Source organism: Lepidothrix coronata, unplaced genomic scaffold, assembly GCF_001604755.1.
Source record: "Lepidothrix coronata isolate B3197 unplaced genomic scaffold, Lepidothrix_coronata-1.0 Scaffold90, whole genome shotgun sequence".
NCBI lineage: Eukaryota > Metazoa > Chordata > Aves > Passeriformes > Pipridae > Lepidothrix > Lepidothrix coronata.
This window is the reverse complement of record NW_016690270.1, coordinates 1480766-1494942: the sequence shown is the minus strand read 5'-3', so window position 1 is coordinate 1494942 and position 14177 is coordinate 1480766. Positions and strand designations below refer to the sequence as shown.

General features: G+C 46.4%; 2 protein-coding genes across 2 annotated transcripts in view; one reads left to right on the top strand and one right to left on the bottom strand.

Moving 5' to 3' along the window:
* Positions 1–5326, top strand: part of STK38 (serine/threonine kinase 38) — a 13811-nt gene extending 8485 nt beyond the window's left edge. Inside the window, 4 exon segments of the mRNA XM_017821397.1 lie at positions 57–314; positions 985–1080; positions 1325–1419; positions 2216–5326. Of these exon segments, the coding sequence (XP_017676886.1) occupies positions 57–314; positions 985–1080; positions 1325–1419; positions 2216–2346 (580 nt within the window). The 3' untranslated portion in view covers positions 2347–5326.
* An 879-nt stretch (positions 5327–6205) lies between these two features.
* KCTD20 (potassium channel tetramerization domain containing 20) overlaps positions 6206–14177 on the bottom strand; it is a 14759-nt gene continuing 6787 nt past the window's right edge. The window contains exons 2-6 of the mRNA XM_017821394.1: positions 13099–13203; positions 12458–12578; positions 11337–11534; positions 10761–10871; positions 6206–9390 (exon numbers count right to left, since the gene is read on the bottom strand). Of these exons, the coding sequence (XP_017676883.1) occupies positions 9098–9390; positions 10761–10871; positions 11337–11534; positions 12458–12578; positions 13099–13200 (825 nt within the window). The 5' untranslated portion in view covers positions 13201–13203 and the 3' untranslated portion in view covers positions 6206–9097. The remainder of the gene's footprint in view (positions 9391–10760; positions 10872–11336; positions 11535–12457; positions 12579–13098; positions 13204–14177) is intronic.

The window sequence follows — 14177 nt, the reverse complement described above, 5'->3', positions numbered from 1 at the left end:
GCTCCAAGCCCCGTCCAGCCTGGCCTTGGACACTTCCAGGGATGGGGCAGCCACAGCTTCTCTGGGCAGCCTGTTTATGTGCTCAGAGCATCCACTCCTTCCCTGGTCAGTGAGGTCTGCTCTGACCAGCACACTGCAGACTTCAGGAACTGTTTTTGCTTTATCTGAGTGTAATTTCATTTCTTTTCAGGTTACCCACCCTTCTGTTCCGAGACTCCTCAAGAGACTTATAAGAAAGTGATGAACTGGAAAGAGACCCTGACATTTCCTCCAGAAGTTCCAATCTCTGATAAAGCCAAGGATCTTATTTTAAGGTGCCAGTCACATGGTTTGCCAGTTAATATAGCACTGATTTTCTTGTCTTGCTAACTGTGTTCTGTGCCTCTCATGGCTTGTTTCCCATGGAAAAACCCTGATGGTACAAACCACTGTGCACATGCACCAAATGCTGAACTCCCTCGTCAAATACTTTTGTCTCTCAGGTCATTTAGTTGTTCCCTGACTGCTCTGGCAAAATGTTTCTGCTCCTTATTTTGCTTGCAAGCTTCTCATGGAAGCCACTTTAATCCTTTTGCCAGAGCTGGCTTCTTACAACAGGAATGATTTTGCCATTGTATGCACTGGAGCATACAAATGTATCCCAGTGCTTGCTGACTCATTGTATTTCCAATCATTATCTCTTCTCAGGACAGAAATATAAAGGTCTACATTTATAGACTTTATATGTTCTCCTGCTCTATCCTGGTCCTGAAATAGAAAGGCCACATTATCCTGTTGTGAAGGAATAGCACATGTTAACTGTGGCATTGGACACGACATTCCTGAACATAACTCTGTGTGTTGGTTTTGCTGTGGGAGTTCTTAGTCTGCTCCATTTATATGTTAAGAAACTGTAGCAGAATCAGTCCAGAAAGCTGTTCCATTTCTGGGTGGAATGCTTTCGTTTTCATTCTCCCTTCATTTTCATTCTTCCTTCCATCCCAGATTTTGCTGTGAATGGGAGCACAGAATTGGTGCATCTGGTGTGGAGGAAATAAAGAGTAACCCATTCTTTGAAGGGGTTGATTGGGAGCACATCAGGTAAGATGCTTTGCAGAAAAGGAAGCTGCTCTTCTCTAGGGACTGTCCAGGCCAGTCCTGTTCAGCAGCAGGGAGCAGGTGAATGGAATTTATCATATCCAGGCGTGGGTGAAAGTATTTTGTTCCCTACCTGAAGCTTGCTGAGGTTTAGGCACTTTCAGTCTTGATTCTGTTAAGAAAGGGAAAGTGGCTGAATCCTGCTTTGTCTCTGAAATCTTAATGCTCCATCTGCTCTCCTTGGCAGAGAGAGACCTGCTGCGATTTCCATAGAAATTAAAAGCATTGATGATACCTCAAACTTTGATGAATTTCCAGAATCTGATATCCTTAAACCAACAGGTAAATGATTGATTGATTCTGCATGTGAACAATCTTTCCTCTCCTCCAGTAAAATCATCTTTCCTGTTAATCACAGAAAGGATCTTACTAGATGCTAACTTTTTTTTCTCATGGCCACACGCCTTGGTAGCCTCGTGGTGCAGGGTGTGCAAGCTGGAATTGGGGTTCCAGGAGATGCAGGATGGAAATGATGGGGGAATTATGTGAGAAAGGGCATCTCTGAGGCAGCAGAGCTCCCAGCGAGCTCAGATCTCAGCAGGACCTTGGTACTGGCTGATCCCTGCTGGCACAGCTGGCACTTGGAGTAGTGGGTGGGGAAGGGTGGGACAGAAAGGGGATGTTTTGGTGTAAATTTCTAAAGGATCACAGCATAGTCACACACTTCTCCATGAGTTTAAATACAGAATCCCAGAATGGTTTGGGTTGGGAGGGACCTTAAAGCTCATCTCATTCAACCCCCAGCCATGTGTAGGGACACCTTATACTAGCCCAGGTTGCTCCAAGCCCTGTCCAACCTGGCCTTGGACACTCCCAGGGCATCCACCACCTCTCTGGGCAACCTGTGCAAGTGTTTCACAGCCCACACTGTAAAACATTTGTCTGAATCTACCCTCTTTTAGCTTAAAATCATTGTGCCATGTCCAGTGTTCCAGCAGTTCTTTCCTGGGCTTGAAGCACGAAGCTGAATCCTGGGTTTATGATATTTTTTCCTGCCCTATTCCACATCCAGTGTTTTGTATGAAAATAAACTTGGCAGTCTCCAAAGGGTAACTTTATTTCTTTTGTGTCTTCCCAGTGGCAACAAGCAACCACCCAGAGACCGACTACAAGAACAAAGACTGGGTTTTTATCAATTACACCTACAAGCGTTTCGAGGGCCTGACGGCCCGAGGGGCAATCCCATCCTACATGAAAGGAGGGAAGTGACACAGCTTTACCTGGGACTTCTGAGCCGTGGAATTCTGTTGCTGTACTTTGGGTTTATACCCATAAAAGAATTTTATTTTTTTTTTTTTAAAGAAAACTTGAGGGCTATCAACTCTTGGAGGAGACTTCAGGACCCTGTTTTGTTACACGCCTGCTTGTTACTAAGGATTTTTTTTTTTCCTGCGCCATTGAAAAATTCCACAACGTGTTTGCATCATCTCTGCTGCCAGCACCTTTTGCTGCTTCAGGAGCAAGAGTTTTTCCTTTTTAAATCCTTTGCCACATTGTACAGTCCATCGGGAGATGGGAGCCTTCCCTTTGGCATTGCAAAGCACGGGATTCTGTAGGATTGTTTGCCAGTCCTGCATTTAAGTGACAAACTCACTCTGCCAATTCTGCCAGCACTGTTTGCCCAGTGGCTGAGGACTCCAGTAACAAAGCAATAATTAAAGCTTGAGACAGACAACTCTCCAGGAAACTGTCGAGCAGAAGGACACAACTCGGATTGCCTTAACCTTAGTTTGTAGTGCTGTTTTTATAATGCTTCTTGGAAGCCTCTCAATAGCATTTCTCAGCTCTGTCACAGTGGCCTCCAGTCCTGGTGCACTTTACTTTTGGTACTAAGTTACCCTCAAGCCATTTAATATTTTTTCTAAATTAAGAAATTGTGCAACACTTTTCCTTCCCTGGATAGAGGAGAAATGGGCCATTCCCTGCTCCGAGCACGGAGTCTTTGGTTACTGTGTGACAGGGGGGATCTGTAAACAGCCCAGATAAACCACAGCTGGTCACACTGTGCATCTGGAATTAGAGCAGAGGGAGGGAAGTTTCCTGAACCTGATCCTTGGTGGGTAGGTTGTGCAGAGCTGGCTCAGCCCAAGGCTCCCTTGGCTGGCTGGTGCCATCTCTCGGCCGTATCTGAGCTCTGCTACGTCTTCACTGGTTTAAAGACAAAAAATGTGGCGTTTTTGCTCTTGGTTTTGAGCAGAACAGGATCAGAATGTTGCTGATGGAGGCCTGCCTAGTGTTTCCTTACAGAGCTGCTCTTGCTGTCCTGGCTGAACCATCTGTCCCGGGAGTCTTCCACAGACTGGGGTCACTTTTGGGGCAGTGGAACCCACCGTGTCCACTCTTAGATTATTGCCTACTATAACTTATAAAAGTTCTGATCAGGTTCTCTACAGGAGAGCCCCAAAGTGCCTTTCCTTGCCTAAGCCTCTCTGGGAACATGGTACCATTCTGGGAGGGAGGGTTCTGCCTCAGCTGAGCTTTTCCTAATTCCTTTTTCTAACCACGAGCTCCACGTTGAGTTGAGCCCGTTTGTAGTTAACTCTGCACTTCCAGGGGCAGGTGGCATTAACCCTTTGGGGCTGCCTGGTTCCAGTCTGTAATTTGCAATCAGATTGATAAAAATTATAACTTTTGGAGGTTTCTAAAAGCATGTCTCAGTTTGAATTATCTTGGATTCCTGCAGACTTCTGTTGGTGCTGAACACTAACTCCAGAGTACAGACAAGACAAAGCTCAAGTGATGTTTCACAGGAAAGAAAAAAAAGAAAGGCTTCCAGGGCTGTTTAGTCTTGAATTTCTTGATTAGGAAACAAAACAAAATGGGTTTGTAGTGGAACTTTTTTTAATAGGTGCTTTTAGGGAATTTTTACCTACATGTCTGTTGAGTGCCATCCTGAAGGACTGATGGGGGATTGCCAGTACTGTACATAACTCCTTCGTGTCCTCTCCTCTCCCTCACCACCCCCTGTGCTTTTTGTACTTGTCCCATGACTTTAATGACTTGCCATAAGCAGTTTAGGTACCAGTTGGATCCTACCAAGCTGAAATGCAAAGTAGCCTTAATCAGAAGTGATCCCAGGATCACTGTAGTCAGTTGGGCTCACTTGGATGAATAAGGGCTAACGGAAGGAATGACTTATAGGATCAGGCTTTTACCAACTCATCCCTAAGATCACCTTCTGCTCCCTTTGTACTTTGTGTGAAGGGCTGATACCAACTTCTCCTGCAGTTTCTTCCAGCCATTTGAAAATGTTGCCTTATAAACCATTGGAAATAATATAAAACCAATTTTTTTTTTCAATTCCTAACTACTTAGTTACTGCCTTAAAATGAAATAAAACAAAAATCAAAATCCTTTCAAGCTGCTGTGGATTAGCAACAAATGATTTTGAGATAGTAGCTGCATTCGTAGCCCTTTACTGAAAGGGACCAGCATTTTTATTTATAAATACCAAAGAAGCTAAACAATTATAAGTTGTGATGACTTGCTGTGAAAAAAGCAGCTCTCTAGTACTGTGTATTGTGCATTTTTAGTGCTGTGTTTGAAGTGTGACCCCTCAGGTCACTGAGCTCAAGGTGGTTTTTCAAAGGCATGAGGAGCAGTTGGGTACCTCATTCCTGTTGTCTTCCAGCAGAAGTTGGATGTCTTTGAATCCAGTCCTCTTGGACACACCTTCAGTGGTAGCATCTGTATCCCAGGTGCATTTTAAGCCTGCTTCCTATTCCAGTTTTTCACCAACTTTAGGGAAAAAAGTGTGTCCTACAGTGTCTCCTTCCCAGGATCCATAATTCACTGCTAACTAAGGATTTTGGATGCCTGTTCCATCTCCCATGGTAGCCAAACATTTTCCTTAGCTGCTTGTGTTTTGAGGTTGTTTGTATCTTTGGCTCTTTTTTATTAACCTGCAGTTGCTGGACTTGTAGGAGTAATTCCAGTCTGAATTTCCAGTGGATCTGAACACCTTATGCTGCCAGTTCATCTCTGTATCATGCCTAGCACAAAGCTGCACTAAGTGTTTCTTATCACTGTGCCCCGACTCTGCCTTAACCTCTTCAGTTGAAAAAGCATTCTGTAAATATTTGAAAGCTGTTCCAAAATTGCACTGTAAAATTTGGCAGGTGTAGTCAACTTTTTATGGCTAGATCTCATTGTGTTGTGTAAATAAATAAAATCCACTTCCTAGACACACTGTTGCTGGCATGTTGTGTTTTACAAACTGCAATTGTGGAATCCCAGACTAGTTTGGGTTGGAAGGGACCTTAGAGATCCAATTCCACCCCCTGCCATGGGCAGGGACACCTTCCACTAGCCCAGGTCGCTCCAAGCCCCATCCAACCTGGCCTTGGACACTTCAGGGATCCAGGGGCAGCCACAGCTTCTCTGGGAACATGTGCCAGGGCCTCCCCACCCTCACAGCCAAGAACTTCTTCCCAATATCCCATCTAATCCTGCCCTCTGGCAGTTTGAACCCATTCCCCTTGTCCTTTCACTCTGGTTCCTGATGAACAGGCCCTTCTCCACCTTCCTTGTAGCCCCTTCAGATACTGGAAGGTGCTCTTGAGGTCTCCACACAAATCTCACCTTGTTCAAATTCCTAATGCCTTTCCCAAGCTTCATCACGAAAACCCTGGAAGTCCATCCAAGGCTGAAGGTGGAAATCAAAGCCAGACCTGCTCCAAAGCTGTTTTCTTCCAAAGGCAAGTAGGTAGAAGTGCAGAGCACCTTTCACAGCACTGACCGAAAATCCTGGGGCTTGTCAGAGATGCTGCAGTTTGAGGGTGTTGTCCCAGGCCTGGGCTGCCTTTGGAACATCCCTGCAGTGAGTTGGGATGAGCTGAAAGAAACTCCGAGTCCTCTCAGCACAAAAGGTGGGAACATCTCTGCAGTTGGTCCCTGCCAAATCAACCAGGCTCTGTCTGATGCCAAGCTACTCCTGAGGCTTTGGGATCACAACCACAGGTACTTTACGAAGCAAGGAAACAAAACCTTCTATCCCCCTGTCCCCAGCCTGTTCTTCTACTCTTCTACTTGTTTTAAACCAAGTTTTAAAACAGCCAAACAAGCCACATATAATTTATATTTTAATACAGAAACCATACATCTGGAGTTCATACACAGCATGGGGAACACTTCAGTACATCTAGAATAAGACAGGAGTTGACCTTGTACCTGAAGTAGGTGACCATGAGAGGAGGAAAAGCAAACACTTTTTCAATTTTATTCAGTGTTCCAATGGAATTCACTTTACTAACAAAAATTAAAATCCCGAATTCATCTTTAATTACTTGGGAAAGCCAATAAACTACACTGGGTGAGTGGTAAAAACTTCATGGAATTCATGGGAGCTGGAGGTCCAGTTGATTACACAGGGAACCACGAGCTCCTACAGGCAGTGACAGTCTTTAACCCATGGCCACTATTTCTATCAAACTGGCCGAATCCTTCCAGAGGCTGAGCTGACCCCTGGGCTCAGGGACACACACGGTGGGATTTGGTTTGGCTGGCCATGGTACTTTGCTGTCAGATCCCAAAAGGTGCCATCGAGGTCCAATTCTCAGCACCTGATGCCTTGACAGAGTCCTGAAGAGGAGCTTTCAACAACAGCCCCCTTCAGTCCCTAGAGCAGAACATGTGTAAGCTCCAACTCCAACTCAGCTGGGCAATACCAATACTCAAATAATTCAAACTGACACTGCAGTAAAAATAAATATGCACTGAAAAACATAATCACAGGGCCTGGGGGCCATCACTGCTGGGCACACAGGGCCTGGGGGCAACCTCCATCCCTGCTGGGCACACACAGGCTCACCAGTGCTGCTGTCTGTCCTGAGGGAATGGCTCATCACCAAGGCTGGGAATGGGGCTGCTCTGGCCCCTGGTGGGAGGTTAATGGTCCATATGTCTTCCTTTCTCTACTACAAAAATAGAAATTCATCTGGAGCAACAGAGGGAGTGACTGCACAGCCCCCCAGCTCTGTGCAGGCACTTCTTGTACTGACCCAATGACACAGAGGGAGGAGTTTTCAAAAGTACTCAGGTGGAACTTGGGCATCTGAAACCCTGGGACCTGAAATCTTCCCATAGGCACTTTTAAAAAGAAGAGATCTATTTGCTGCACTTGGGAAAAAAGCTAAGAACAGAATCAGAAACCTGTATCCACACAAATGGGAACTGAATGTATCAGCAAGAGGTGTCTTGGCAGAGATTTGTTACTCGTAACTAAAAAGTTTTGCTTGATCTTGTCATGTTACACCAAAAACCAGAGCCATCCTCAGCAGCAAACAGCAGCAATCCTCACTGGTCAACAAATGCTCCATGCACTTGGCAGTCAGAGGGAGAATAATACAAATTGATGTATGATGCAGTCCTGATAATAAACGATTATACTTTCTAGGGGCAGACTAATACTGACCTCTGCTTTGCCAAGTCTGACCAGGTAGCTCAGTGCCCAAATGGTCCAGGTTTCAACACCATCGTAAGAGCAGCACTGACCTGAACAACTCTGCAAGGAACCCTGTCCCTCTCTCTTCCTGAATGGTTTCAGCTTTTCTTTGCACCACCACCATGTTCAAATACTGCAGTTCTGGAGTCTTTAAACTCCCCTCCAGCCAGAAGGGATGGCTCTGGGAGGCTGCCCTGTTCTGAGTGCCCTCAGCTCAGCTGGGGCAGAGCTGAACTCACCATGTGCTCATCAGTGGTTAAGTCAGCCTAGAGGGAAGTCCTACAGGTAATTCCTACAGAAAATTCCTAAAAGAAACTCCTGCTGCAGGAACAAGACCAGCAAGCTCCAACCTATCTATGCTAAACCAGCCTGGAGTGTGTCTGTTCTCACAGTCACAGCTTTGTTGGCCCTGAACCCAAAATTCCCAGAGCCTTACACAGACCAGGATACTACACTCAGAGCAGCAAAGGAGTTGTTGCCAGGTATGTGTATTTTTCTCTCCTGAGGGCTGGGTTACTATTGGTATTTCTTACCTGCCTGACAACAAAATAGTCCACTCAGCTCCACACTGGGAGGTAGCTGGCCTTTTAAAGCTGCAGCAGCACAGTGTTCCTTGGAGAGTCTACAGGAATTCTGACCAACTAAGGTGGATGAGACCATGGATTTTACTCAGGTACTGTTTGTTCTGGGAGCTCCTCCACTGGCTTTTTTTGTCTTAGCAGGGGGATGGAGGAGACAACTGAAAGTCTGTAGCATGCACAGTCAACTCTAGAAAGGTTCACATCTACTTGGCTACTAAACAGATTTACTTGGTTGGTAAAACATCAGCTACAGTCTCTTTTGGGTTTTCCTTCAGCACCATCTACTCATTTTACTGAACTTAACAGAAAACATTCCTAAAAACAATGATTCCATCTCATGGAGAAGTATGTATGGGAAATTCCTGTGAACAGGCATAAGCTTCCTATGGACCTGGTTTATCCTAGACAGTACAGCATGCTGGATCCAAAGCCAGGTGGCAGTGCAAACAGATTCCTCCACGCTCAGGATTTTGCTGTCACAACTGTGCTACATTTCTGCTGGTTGATGAAAGAGCATCATCTGTCCTGCTTTGATGTTCACTCCTCTGTAACTGATTCCCACAAAAGCAAAGCTAAGTGCCTAATGGTAAAGGAAAGCTTTGTCTTGACAGGCCCAGAACTTCCTCTCTCATGTCAAACAAGATGTTTCTACATAATTGTGCTCTTCTTTTAGAAGTTTAGATAAAATATCCAGCACCCACCAATCCGGAAGCCTTTGTAGTAGAAACAAACGGCATCGTTTCCTTTTTGTCTGAGGAGATGTTGCTTTTGATTGCACAATTCAGACTATGGAGTGTGGCTCTTTATTAACATGCTTGTAATATGACAACGCAGTAAGAGCATGAAGGAGGATAAAGCACCTTGCAGGAGTCTGTGTTCCACCGCTCGGGATGAGACCACGCTGAGATGTTCCCACATCCAGCAGGATTCTCCAGCACTAATCCGGGACATCGTTAAAAACCATCTGGGAGAAGGGGGCGTTCAGCCTGTCCAGTTCATCCACTTGGGGGGGGTGATGCATTATCACCTCGTGGTCCTCTGAGACATCATCCCCCACCGTGACCAGGTTTGTGAGGGATTTGCTCCGAACACACTGGAAATCCACGTGGCGGCTCTTGCCCTCTTCCTTCTCCCAGGACATCTGGATGAACGGCCGCTGGACGTAGTTGTAGATCACTTCTGAGCGGCCACCGGGCCTCCTCTTCACCTTCTCTTTGCAGGTGGGGTATCCTGGAAACACAGACAGCCCCTCAGCTGCACTGCACCCCTCTGACTCACAACAGCATTCCAGAGGAGCCAGGTGGGAGTGACTGTGGGGTCAGGGTGGGACACACACACACAGCTCAGCAGACAAATGCTCACATTCCACATTTTACATTGTTGGCTTGCAAAAGACTGTTCTCTTTTCCCCTGCCAAGGAGTCCTGGAAGGCTGGACATTCCTCAAGAAGGAAAACTTGAAGCTGCAGGAGCAGGCCATTCCCATGTGCCAAAGGTGGGGATGAAAAGGAGGAAGAAGGGGCAGGAGGACAAATCAGGGCAAATCAGGAGGACTCTGAGGATGTCATGAGGTTATGCAGGGGAAGAAATGAGAAAGGCCAAGGCTAAACATGAGGCCAGGTGTACCCAGGTGGGCAAGGAGGCCAAGGGCATCCTGGTCTGGACCAGCAATAATGTTCCAGTAGGACCAGGACAGTGATTGTCCCACTGCTGAGCCCACACCTTGAATCCTGGGGTCAGAACAAGACAGACATTGAGGGGCTGGAGCGTGTCCAGAGAAGGGAATGGAGCTGGGGAAGGGTCTGGAGTAGCAAGAGCAGCTGAGGGAGCTGGGGGGGCTCAGCCTGGAGAAAAGGAGGCTCAGGGGGGACCTTCTCGCTCTCTGCAACTCCCTGACAGGAGGGGGGAGCCAGGTGGGGGTCGGGCTCTGCTCCCAGGGAACAAGGGATAGGATGAGAGGAAACAGCCTCAAGTTGCAGCAGGGGAGGTTTAGGTTGGATATGGGGGAAATTTTTTTCACCAAAAGGGTTGTCCAGCCCTGGCACAGCTGCCCATGGTGAAGTCACCATCCCTGGAGGGACCTAAAACATATGTGAATGTGGTGCCTGGGGACATGGTTTAGTGGTGGGCTTGGCAGTGCTGGGTTAATGGTTGGACTCAATGATCTCAGAGGGCTTTTCCAAACTAAATGATTCCATGATTCTCTGATAGGAGGGTGCAGCACTGTGTGTAGTCAGTCATAGGATCAAACAGCTGCACAGCACCAGCCATTTTGTGAGCAAACACAGCTACTATAAAAATAAGACAGTCTCCCAGGACAGAGCACAACTTTCTCTAAATCCCTAAGGGACTGCTTGGAGCAGCAGGTGGAAGCATTTGACTCCTGTTTCCTGTTTAGTCATTCCTAGGCTTACCAGTACATTTTATGTATCTTTTACCTTCCTTTAAGGTGAAGGAACATGCCCAGATTTGACCAGTTTCATGAAAATAAATGTAAACCACAGAGTAAAACAGGAAAAGCCTGGAGTTCAGAGGAAACCAGGCTTTACTGACTGTGGAGTCACCTGTTTTAGGATTTCCTTTGCTGAAGCAGCACCTCACCTTCAATGCCAATGCGGATGTTTTTCAGGCCCCGTTCCTTTAACACGGCTTTTGCCACATCCCGGTTCTCGATGTACTTGAAGAATCTGTACAGCTTGGAACTGTAAAGGACTTGAGAAATAAAAGAGGTGATTAGAATCTACAAAGAGGAACCTTCTCCCTGTTTTTGACGTGCTCAGCTGCGAGGCTGCCTAAAACCAGGTGTGGTTTTTGAGGTGCCTGTTCTCCTCACTGGCATTAGTTGTACTTCCTTGTGGGAGGGTAGTGATGCACATCACAGTCAGGACAGACTGGGAGGTGATGGGAGTGGAAAGCAAAGAGTATTCCCTCACTAAGGAGCCAGGAAAAGGCTGAGGGGGAGGCAGAAGCACAAGGAAAAGCTGCAGTGTGTGCTGTCAGTCCCAACACAAGGATCAGAGCACAGCTCTGGTATCCTGCCTCCAGCAGTGGCAGCTCAAAAGGAGTGCACAAGACAGGGCTCCATGTGCCAGCACCTCCTCCTGGAGGAAGCCTGCAGTTTGGGAATGGGTCCTTTCCTGGCACACAAAGCCAGGAGCCCCAGTGCAGAGCCCTTACTTTGTGAGTACTCCTCTCCCATGGGAGGTGGATGATCTTCATCCCAGTCCACGGTGTCTTCATCTGTCAGCACGACAATGTGACATTCCCGCTCCCCCTTCCTGGCACTGTCCACCATGATGGGCAGGATCAGCTCCTCCAGGTAGCTGTCAAACTGCTTGTGAGCCCCATCGTTGGAGAGCTCGTGTAACAGAGCACCTGGGGAGGCAGAAATCAGACAGTGAGCTGCTCTACACTATGAAAATATGTCCCAGCTCTGCACTTCCAGATCTATCCAAGAGCACAGCGGGAATTCTTCCTTAGACAAACTGCTCAACATATGCTCAGAAGCATCAACAGCCTCTAGCTCCAGAAATGGCAAAATCACATGTACAGACTGCATTTCAAATGGGATACAAATTACACTGCAGAACCATTTCATGGCCGCAAAAAAACCCCCCACCAAGCTCCAACCAATACAGTGAAACAGTAACAGACTGAATAATTAATTCATTTGGATACTTAGCTTGAATTCCCAGCAACAACCTCTACCCTTGAAAGTACATTTTGCTGCCTTCTCTGTGATCACTCATCAGAGAAGAGGGCAGGAAATTCCACCCACAGCCTGTGCTCCTGTACCACACACCCCATTTCACTACAGTGCTTTCCACAGATTTGCCTGTGCTAAAAGTACTTTCTTGGCCAGCATGCCCACCAAAAAGCTGCTCCCAATCAAATCCCTTCATGTCTAGGAACTCTGTTACTTCCCAGTTTTGGTATCCTTTGTTCCCATCATTCTTTAGCTTAAATTATTCATGATTCTCTGGTACATTTTGGATACGAGTCATAACCCTGCTTTTAGCTTTCATTTTGTGGCCTATAACAGCAAGCTCTGCTTGGCCTCTGTTACAAAAAGAGACCAGAACGTTTATAATTTGCTTTTTGACCAAGGTGTCTGCATTCTGCAGGATTCAATCACTTCAGTTCTGATTAAGGCAGCAAAAAAGAAGCTGTTTAAATGCAACTTGAGCCCTAGTGGAATCCACATGTTCATGCTTAAACTAAAGCACATGATTAAGAGCTGCACTGAATCAGGATCCACGCAGTTGATCTCCCAGGAGCTGATTTCTTCCCATACTTACTTAAGTCTTGACATTTGATTGTGTTGAAATCAAAGTTTATGCAGAGGTAATCACATGTGTCTCGAAGGTCTGGGATGGAAATCCCATCAGGGCAGTTAATGATTCCAGTTTTATAATAATCCTGTGAATATAAGGACAGTTTTTAGAGAGAAAAATTAAGGATGTCTTGGACTCTGATAATTCTTAATTAGTTCTTGGTTTTGTTTACCAACATTTGAGAGTTAGAGAGGCTGTTTAGAGCTCTTTGAACAGCAAAAACAACCCTGATTGTTCAAGAAGCTACATCTGCAGGTCCTCTTGGGTCTGATAAATGATGAGCTCCAGTTAAAACTTTTCCCATGGCACAGAGTTTAGTAATATCTCATATGCAATAGACATTAATATGCAACCACAAGGTCAGGGTGCAGCTCAGGAATTCCAACAACAGGACTCAGGGAAGGTAAAAGGCGAGATGAGCAAATATCTGGAAACACTGACTTCTACCAAGGTCTCCTATATTTTTTCTTTAAAAATCACGATGCAAAACGTAAAAACAGAATGTCCCAGGGAGTGCAGCTGCCTGGAGATGGCTCAGCTTTGCACATGTGACAAACAGATTGTTTATTTCTCTTTTTTTCCCCGACCTGCAAACATCTCCTTACCAGCACCGTGCGGAACACGGCCGAGCTGATTCCCTCTGCGATTTCATACTCTCCCTTCTCGTTTGGCCTGGTGAAATTGTATTCTCTTCCTGGCCCAAACATTCTGAAGAGAGAAAAAACCATGTAATTCCACAAGAACACAGAAATGCATTTATTCCAGGGACAAAGAGGTGCACTGGGGTTAAAAAAATGCTTCCCTGTGAGGGTGGGGAGGCCCTGGCACAGGTTGCCCAGGGAAGCTGTGGCTGCCCCATCCCTGGAAGTGTCCAAGGCCAGGTCGGACAGGGCTTGGAGCAACCTGGGACAGTGGAAGGTGTTCCTGCTCATGGCAGGGGTTGGAATGAGATGGGCTTTAAGGCCTCTTCCAACCCAGACCATTGACACAGAGATACAGTGACTTAAACTCACACTCCAACTTTACTTCCATGCTAAATAGGGACAGGAGCTGGCTCAGGGAAGTCTGGGCTCTGTTGCTACAGCTACTGTGTAAGGAACAAGTCAAGGAACAGATCATTCAGCCCTGGGGCAGAAAATCCCCTGGCAATAAAGCCCTTTCACTGACCTACACCCGATAACTCCACGTTTTTTGATCCCTTGTTTCATTTGTGTTTTACTCAATGACCAGGGCAAGGGTCAGTGACCTGACAGGACTATCTCCCTTTGGTCAGAGAGGGGGGAAATGCTGGCAATACAGAACATGAGTGTTTCTTGTTGCAGAAACAGGTTCCAACCTTCCAGCCCTATTAGAGGGAGCCGAGTAACTTCTCTTTTGGGAGAGTATCAAAAGAGGGCAGCAGGAGGGGATGGAGCATTATCACACTCCCCATTCAGGAGGGAGGTTATCAGCTGTGGACAGATGTACTGCTTACAGACCAGGCAAACACATGGACAGAAAAGAAAATGAGACCACATTTGGCTAAAAGTGTGCATTTTCTGATGGAAGTGGACCAAAGGGAGACTTATCTAGAGAACTACCAGCTCTCCATCTGGTCAGGTCTTCAGGGCCTCCCTCACAGCCAAGTTCTCACTGAGGTCACCCTTGCTTTGCTTGTGTGTACAGATGAGATCACAAATAAACA